The sequence below is a fragment of the Theobroma cacao genome, chromosome 6, assembly GCF_000208745.1.
Source record: "Theobroma cacao cultivar B97-61/B2 chromosome 6, Criollo_cocoa_genome_V2, whole genome shotgun sequence".
Lineage (NCBI taxonomy): Eukaryota > Viridiplantae > Streptophyta > Magnoliopsida > Malvales > Malvaceae > Theobroma > Theobroma cacao.
In genome coordinates, this window is record NC_030855.1 from 5450623 (window position 1) to 5460097 (window position 9475).

Consider the following 9475-nt stretch of genomic DNA (forward strand, 5'->3'; position numbering starts at 1 on the left):
AATAGAAAAGATTTAATAACTCACCACAATCTTGACTTTCAATTCTGATTTATTGAGACTTCAGTTTCGCTACAATATTTTTGAGGTTCTCTTTAGCTCTTTACTGTACAGAAGTAGGCACAGAAATGCATTAGTGATGCAATAAATTGAATATATCCAAAGGAATGCAAGAAAATAGAAAGAAGACAAGCAAAGTAATATCGCATTTGGACCCTATCATGATTTCTGCAAGCTTTGGTTTGTTGTGGCAGGTTGTCTACAGATGAATATTCCTGCTTACTGTGTAGTTTGCAGTATACAATCTCAAATTCATCCTTCGCCGCAGGTATTGTTGTTCTAAAGCTGTTGAAGACTTTGTGATTAAGATTAGTTGCTATGCATCCATACTTGAAGAACTAAAAAATCACATCAAGATGCAAAACTTTATCCAAGAATGCAGCATTCTAGCAGAGTAAATGCCAAATCTGTATACACGAAGATATGAATTTTATATCGCAATTGTTTTTGGTAAGAAGTTTTAAGCTCATTTACTTGGCATCGATAATGTCAAGCGATTTGCTTTGCTACTTGTTTCCAAGAATCTAAAGTCAAGCCAAAGCATATGTGCGTAATTATAAATCACCAACACCAAATGGTATGAGATGTCAAAAACCCAAAAAAGAAAGTAGAGTCTTTCAAAATATTGCAAGAAAGTATTACTATACATGAATCTTGGAAGTGATTTTGGGATCTAAAAATGTCTTCACAGTGGCCTAAACCTAGGTCCACCATTGATGATAAACATTTGGTTAAGAGTCTACAAAAATTAAAAAACCATAACATAAAATTTTAGCCCAACATAAAAAGTAATATAAAAGCATTCATCTAATATCAAACGCCCAAGTTTTCCAAACTTCATTCAAAAATACAAAAGAAAAAGAGCTTATTTTTACAATGAATGATTGTAAAACAAACATCATCGTTAATAGTTTTTTTTTGTTTTTTTATTCTGAATGTTTTGTTAATAAATTATTGTCAATTACTGAAGTAGATATGTTACCATACTCTTTTCAAGTTATAAAAGATAAACTTTGCGACATTCACCTGTATTACAATGCTGTTTCCAAACATTACAAATATAGAATTCTCATTTTTTTCAATACTTCTATTACATGTGATTTAAAACTCTTCATCAGATGTATCATTGCCATAATTTCACTAAAGCTATCAATCAATACAATTTTTCTATTTCTATTATTACTGTTTGCTTAATTTATAAATCACACAAAACTTTTAATTATTATCTAACTAAACCATCAATATTCTTTTTTGATATGAGAGAGAAAAGATGAACATGAGTACATATCCTATGATTAAAAATGTCATATCCAAATGAAAATCTCAACCTTATAATTTTTACAAATAAAGAAAAGGTTAATAGCAGGACCAGAGAGAGAGAGAGAGAGAGAGATCTTAGATCATTCAGTTCAACAGCCTATAAGGGTTTAAATTGCATTCTCATGATAGATTTTATCTTGTCCTTTCTCCAACTCTTTTTGTCTTTACACTTGCCTATACTCTTCCTTCACTTGAGATGAAGGTCTTCCTCCATTAACAGCACCATCCAACTCCTTCCAAGCTGAATCACCGTCTCGGGACCCAATCTCTGGTGTATCATCTACTATCCACTCATCCATTGCATCTATCTCATCACCAGCAATGTCATAGTTCACGCCGAATTGAGAACGCTGCTGCTGCTGCAGTTGCAAATTGTAATGAACAAATATCAGATCGCTTAATAGTTGTTGCTCAACAGGATTCCTTCCTTCTGTCAGCAGCTTCTCCACCAAACTCCTGTTGAGCCTATATTTTGAAGCACCAACGCAAGTCTGGCTCAAAATTCTTGTGGCAAATCGCTGCAACTCCGGATACCGTCCTCCATATGTAGACCACCACATGGCTGCATCCGCATTCACAGAGGATAAAATTAAATTAAGTTACGAGAAATTGTGAAAGAAGAAAAAGTATGGTTTTCTTACTAGAAGAGAATCTGGTTCTTTGCTGAACGGTACTCGCCTCTCCGAAAGCACCTTCAGAATTTCTATACGCTTCAAGCTGTTGTACGATTTTATCTTGAATTGGCTGACTTTGAATCATACGGACCATACAACATAACAGGCCAAAGGCAACCTCAGAGTCACTTTGGAAGTCAGTTGAATAGAAAAGACTTGGATTTAAAAAATGACCTGCAGCATGGAGGGGGCTATGGAGATGCCCATCCCAGATCTTATCAATCAGTTCCCAAAAGGGCATGTACTGGGATTCCTTGCTATTGCATTCCTTCTTAATTGTCTCCTTCATCTGATCCATGGTTTCATATATATACCCCATTTGCGGTTTATCATCCCCATTGATCAAACATAGAACACGTATAAGAGGTAGAGCTGTCTTTACAACCATTCCAGCTCCTTTCCAGAATGAAGGATCCCCCACCAAGTCTGCCACCCTCTTCCCCTCTGCTCTAGAAGCCCATGCTGAGGTGTGCCACTCAGATGACGCAAACATCGCCTTCAAGTTTTTCTTTTCTGCTATAATATTCTCCAGAGTCACAAAAGGCATTGCCGACCTTACCTTGGTAGGTTTAATAAGATCATGACCATCAGTATAATCTCTCAAAAGGTTTAACACGGTCAAATGGCCATGAATGAACTTCGAGATGGTCCTGGCGTTTTCTAGTGTCCCTCTGATCTCACCCATCATCGCAATCTTGTCTAACATGAGCTCAATGCAATGAGATGCATTAACAGTCCAAAAGACTGTCTTGGACCTGCCCATGAACTGCTTGCCTACAGCTCCCACCCAACCTTCTGTAGAAAAGGCAATGATTTGAACTACATTTTCAACCCCAACGTCATCAATAACCCTATCGAACAACAACTGCAATGCGTCAACATCATCAACAGAGGCTGAAACATCTGAAGAATGAAGATAAATTGGGCCTTGTGGGCAATCCACAATAAAACTAACCAAGTTTCGACCTTTTTCATCAATCCATCCATCCAACAGGATGCTGCATCCAGAGCTTGCCCATGACTGCCTTATCTTCTCCACATATTCTTGCATTTCCTTCACTTCATCCTTAAGAATCCACCCCTTCAGTTCCTGACAACTGGGGATCTTATAATTTGTCTGACCAGGACAATGGGTATCATTTATCATCCTTTGAAAGCTTGGAGAGTTCACAAGCGTAAGATCGATACCTGTTTCATAGAAAAATCTACCAATGCATCTTTTGTTTTGCTTACACGATGACTCTTCTTCTGGGTCACCGGTAACAGCACTTTGTGAAACTATCCTTGCGCTGGGAAGTATTGCAGGTTCTTTCACATCATCTTCTGACATAGAATCTATAATTTCATCCTCTCCACTCCTACTACCAGAGGATTTACAACTTTGACGCCTCATTTTCTTGGCAACATTTGAATTGGGGCACCCGTTCCTCTTCCAGGGAAGATCTTGTCGAGACAGATCTCTGACTTCCTGGCTGAGACGTCCTCCTCTTTCAGGTAACATGTTTTTGAACAGCTCTTTCACATCTTCTGAAACCATTTCACAAGGTATCACATCTCCACGTACACCTCCCAAGTGGTACTTGAGACGGAAAAAGCCACTCATCTCTTTCCCACAATAATTGCATTGGACTCTCTGCTTTTTCCCATCCACAGCTTTGCCATGATCATGAACATTGATGGAGGCTTCACTGGATGCCATTTTAGTTATTTGAAAGATATACTACTTCTTAAGAGTGCCCAATGTGGAGGTTCGAACCTGGATATACCCAGTAAACATGTTAAGCACTTTCAGCAAGCTTTTTAAAATGACCAAACCAAATTGGGAATTGACTGTTGAGGCACACGCAGTATAGATTACAATTACAGTGGAAGATATGAAATTTGACAAAATGTTCAACATACATAGATAAATTTATGGCAATCAACTGAACTATTGATAAACCATCATGAAATAAATTTAGTCAAAGAACAGAGTTTATGTGCCCTTATATATCACCATTGCTTTCCCTCCCAAAGTATAATATTAGCAGGCACAAGGCCAAGCTACACACGTGACATCTGACAAGTACATGATCAGCCGTAGACGTATCCAAGAAATGTGAAGACCTCAAAAAAGAATTTTCACCATCTAGAGCATTTTCACATCTTTTTCTTATTTTTTGAAATATAAAGAAAGCTTTAATAGAACAACAAAGAAGCAAGTATACATTTGAATCCTAGTACTAGTACGGTATGATAATATACCAAGTTTAAGATTATTTAAGATGCCTATCAAGAGGGACGAATTAAAATGGCAAAGGTGCATGCAAAACGACGCCAAACTAGACACTAAATAATTTTTTTTTTTTTCAGCCTGATTAAGTATCTAAATGAAGATAAATTTGTAAATAGAGACCCAACTTATATCTATACTGCACTTGACAATCTAAGCCATGCTCTTTGTTTATTGATGCTTCTAAACAATGACTTAAGATGAGACTGAGAAGTGTCGCTTCCCTAATAGATATAGCAAGAAAGAAATGGCATAGCATGACAATCCTGAAAGCCTTCATTCAATCAAAAAATAATAATAATAATAAAAATAAATAAATAAATAAATGTTTTTCCTAATTTCAAGCAGAGATTTCTAGACCTTGACATGATCACTGTCCTCGAAAAACACCCGATGTGAAGCACAAAAGTCCATACAGCATTGGTATCGAAAGGAGACCCTTTTTTAATTAAAGGCAGAATCTGCTATATGTGCTATAAAAAAATTAGACAAAAAGAAAAGGATGTTGTAGCTTTTAGGTTCACCTAGGTGTGTGCAACTGCCTTCTTACTGATAAAGATAAACAAACCAAAAGGAAACGAAAGAAAGCAAGAGAAAAAAAAAAAAAAAGAAGCAGCAAAATATATCAAATTGAATATAAAGGACTAACTTTTGAGTTCACCTAATGGCAAAAAAATATCCAGCCACCAACACAAACAGAAAGGATTAACAAACGAAGAGACAAAAGGGAAGGCTTATATTTAAAAGAAACAAGAAAACAACCCATAAATCTGAAAAGAAGACAGAAGAAAAAGAAAAACCCTTTCTCAAGGTTGATCTTACAATGACATAGATGATCTTTGATCATAGATAAGACAAAGAAAGTCAAACGAATACATGCACAAAAAACATGAGGACATGTTTGAAAGGGAAAGGAGATACCTTTCAGGGAGACGTGAAGATTGACAAGGACTTTTTCTTTGGGGGGTGGTTAAGGAGAGCTGTTGAGAAAACAAGGAGAAGCGAACGACAGACAGTAGAAGAAAGAAGCTAATAGCAAAGGACAGAGCTTTGATAGTATGAGAGTGGCTTCTTTCTAGCTGTGTGTTTATCACTGATTCACTGTTATTGTTTTGTGTAGGTAGAGCCCAAGGTGTCTATGCGGTGGACCAGTGGTATCATATGGGGACCCACAATTTTTTTCTGTTTTGCTGACAGAAGGGACCCACTACCTAGTTTCCTCGGGCTTATCTTCTCCTGCCAAGCTCTTTGCCTCCTACCTGAAACCCACTTTCCATCACACTTGCTGCATTAGAATTTAATCAAAGTGAAATTAGATTTTTAATTTTTATTTAGATTATTATAATTAGTGTTAATTTTATAAATAAAAATACACATAATAAGTTAAAAGTTTTTTTAATTTTTTGTTTATTAATGTATAAGATGTTTGTATTAGTAATTATCAAAATTTGATGTGTGTGTGATACATACATGTGCACGCGCGTGTATAAATAATTCAACTAATATATAAAAATTGTCAAAAGAAAAAATCACTAAAAACACGTATACACCAAATAATAAGACGTTACAAATTTATGACAGAAATGATACCATAATAAGAACATTTTCCAAAAAATGACAATATCATAATAATAGTCACCGGTATTGCATTCATTACATGAGTGGAAGATAAAACATAAAAATATGAACACAAAAACTTAATATAACTCGTTTTAAGTGAATATGATTTGATATTCATATTACTCTAATTCATCAATTTTGATAGTAAAAACTTGAATATATTAGTTTAGCATAAAATTAGATTTTTACATGCATTTAAGAAAATTTGTTTTTGTAGTGACGGTGATTTATTTTAGAGTTTAATCGTTAATGGCAAATGTATAATCAAAATTAGATTTCAAATCTTTATTTGATTATTATAATTAGTGTTAATTTTTTTATATAAAAAAACACATAATAAGTTAAAAATTCTTCTAATTTTTTCTTTATCAATGTATAAAATAACAATAATGTGTTTTTATGAGTAATTGTTAAAATTTGATGTGTGTGATACATACATGTACGAATATGTGTAATATAATTCAACTAATGTATAAAAATGGTCAAAAGAAAAAACTATTAAAAACACATGTACACCAAATAATAAAGCAATACAAGTCCATGATCGAGATAATACCATAACAATAACATTTATCAAAAAATGATAATATCATAATAATAATCACTGGTATGGCATTCATTTCATGGATGGAAGATAAAATATAAAAATATGAATACAAAACTTAACATAACTCAATTTAAGTGAATATGATTTGATTTTCATATCACTCTAACTCATGAATTTTGATGGTAAAAACTTAAATATATTAGTTTATAAAAAATTAAACTTTTATATGCTTTCACGAAAATTTGTTTTTGCAGTGATGTTGATTTACTTTTGAGTTTTGAGTTTTGAGTTTTGAGTTTAATCATAAATGGCAAATGCACGATCAAAATTAGATTTCAAATCTTTATTTGATTATTGTAATTAGTGTTAACTTTTTTTAAATGAAAAAACACATAATTAGTTAAAACTTCTTATAATTTTTTCTTTATCAATGTATAAGATAACAATAATGTGTTTTTCTTAGTAATTATTAAAATTTCATGTGTGTTATACATATATGTACAAACACGTGTATATATAATTCAACTAATATATAAAAATGGTCAAAAGAAAAACTACTAAAAACATGTGTACACCAAATAATAAGGCGTTACAAGTCCATGACAGAGATAATACCATAATAATAACATTTACCAAAAAATGATAATATCATAATAATAGTCATCTGTATGACATTCATTACATGTGTGGAAGATAAAAAATAAAAATATGAACACAAAAACTTAACATAACTCGTTTTAAGTGGATATGATTTGATTTTCATATTAGTCTAACTCATCAATTTTGATTGTAAAAACTTGAATATATTAGTTTATTATAAAATTAGATTTTTGCATGCTTTCACAAAAAATTGTTTTTGTAGTGACGATGATTTACTTTTCAGTTTAATCATTAATGGCCAATGCAGAATCAAAATTAGATTTCAAATCTTTATTTGATTATTGTAATTAGTGTTAAATTTTCTAAATAAAAAAACACATAATAAGTTAACAATTCTTTTAATTTTTTTTATCAATGTATAAGATAACAATAATTTGTTTTATTAGTAATTATTAAAATTTGATTTGTGTGATATATAAGCGTACAAACATGTTTATATATAATTCAACTAATATATAAAAATGGTCAAAAGAAAAACTACTAAAAATACATGTACACCAAATAATAAGGCGTTACAAGTCCATGACAATGATAATACCATAATAATATTTACCAAAAAATGATAATATCATAATAATATCACTAGTATGACATTCATTACATGGGTGAAAGATAAAATATAAAAATATGAACACAAAAACTTCACATAACTCATTTTAAGTGAATATCGTTTGATTTCATATTACTTTAACTCATCAATTTTGATGGTAAAAACTTGAATATATTAGTTTATCCAAAAAATTAGATTTTTACATGCTTTCATGAAAATTTGTTTTTGTAGTGATGGTGATTTACTTTTGAGTTTTGAGTTTAATCATTAATGACAAATGCACAATCAAAATTAGATTTCAAATCTTTATTTGATTATTGTAATTAATGTTCACTTTTTTTAAATAAAAAAACACATAATAAGTTAAAAATTCTTCTAATTTTTTTCTTTATCAATGTATAAGATAATGATAATGTGTTTTTATTAGTAATTATTAAAATTTAATGTATTTGATACATACATGTGCAAACGCTTGTATATATAATGCAACTAATATATAAAAATGATTAAAAGAAAAAACTACTAAAAACACGTGTACACTAAATAATAAAACGTTACAAGTCCATGACAGAGATAATACTATAATAATAACATTTACCAAAAAATAATAATATCATAATAATACTGACCGATATGACATTCAATAGATGGGTGGAAGATAAAACATACAAATATAAACACAAAAACTTAATGTAACTCAGTTTAAGTGAATATAATTTGATTTTCATATTACTCTAACTCACCTATTTTGAAGGTAAAATAAAATACCCCATACTTTGATATGGTGATAAATAAAGTTGATCGAATGCAAATTGAGGTCAATTAAAATGTTTAAAAGTGATAAGAGACGAAAGGAATTGTTTAGGATAAAATATTTCGCAAGTGAAAAAAATAATAATAATTTTATCGAAGGAGAATTTGTGAGATAAAAGGCGATTTGGAAGTCAAGTGAGGCATAATAAGGTATTTCGGTACCAAAGAGACAAGATAAAATTTTTAGAACAAAATAATATTTTATAAATAAAATAATATTAAAATATTAATATTTAGCTTGATGTCGAAGTCAATCAAGAAGAATGATCATATGGTTGATCCAAGTGGGGGAGAAGATGACAAGCCCGACTCTATAAAAATATTTATCATGACATACATGTGATGGATAGCATGTTTGCATGCTAAGAGAGTCTCGAAAAATTTACAAAAGTCAGTATTATACCTAAACGTACAATAAAGTTGATTTAAGCCTCGAACTAGATCAAATAGAGAATTCATGATGAAATTAAGAATTTTAAAGTCTCAGAATGGTTTAATATGGTAATTCGGAGTTTGAGGTCCGATTTGGAGTCAATTCGAAAAATTAACCAGTTAGGGGCAAAATGGTCATTTGCCACTTGGGGACAAAATGGGAATTCTTAGAAAAGATTTTTGGGCCCATTTGACTTATTGGAGTAAGATTTGAAGTTTAGAAGTGAAAAATTTTAATTTCGGTATAATTTGGAGTAAAAGGGTAAAATGGTAATTTTGCCATTCGAAATCGAAAATTTAATTTTTGAAAGGATTTCGATCAAATTTAATTATTTGGAGTGTGAAATGAGTATGAGGAGTGAAATTTATGCATTATGGCAAATTTTCAATTTTTGGGGTAAAAATGTAATTTTTGAAAAGTTCGGGGGTAAAAGTGTAATTTTGAAAAATTTACTCCACCAAAACTTTGAAAATATCTGAAAATTTCACTTAAGACTTGGATAAGTCAAAGGGAATGCATGGTGGAAAAA

The 9475-nt window shown here is 31.5% G+C and overlaps 1 protein-coding gene across 1 annotated transcript; it reads right to left on the reverse strand.

Moving 5' to 3' along the window:
• On the reverse strand, nucleotides 1370–5370 carry LOC18595524. The gene is made up of 3 exons (XM_018122719.1): nucleotides 5245–5370; nucleotides 2019–3807; nucleotides 1370–1939 (listed from the first exon to the last, which is right to left on the reverse strand). Exons 2-3 carry the CDS (start codon nucleotides 3748–3750, stop codon nucleotides 1542–1544), a joined length of 2130 nt encoding a protein of 709 aa, XP_017978208.1. The 5' UTR covers nucleotides 3751–3807; nucleotides 5245–5370; the 3' UTR covers nucleotides 1370–1541.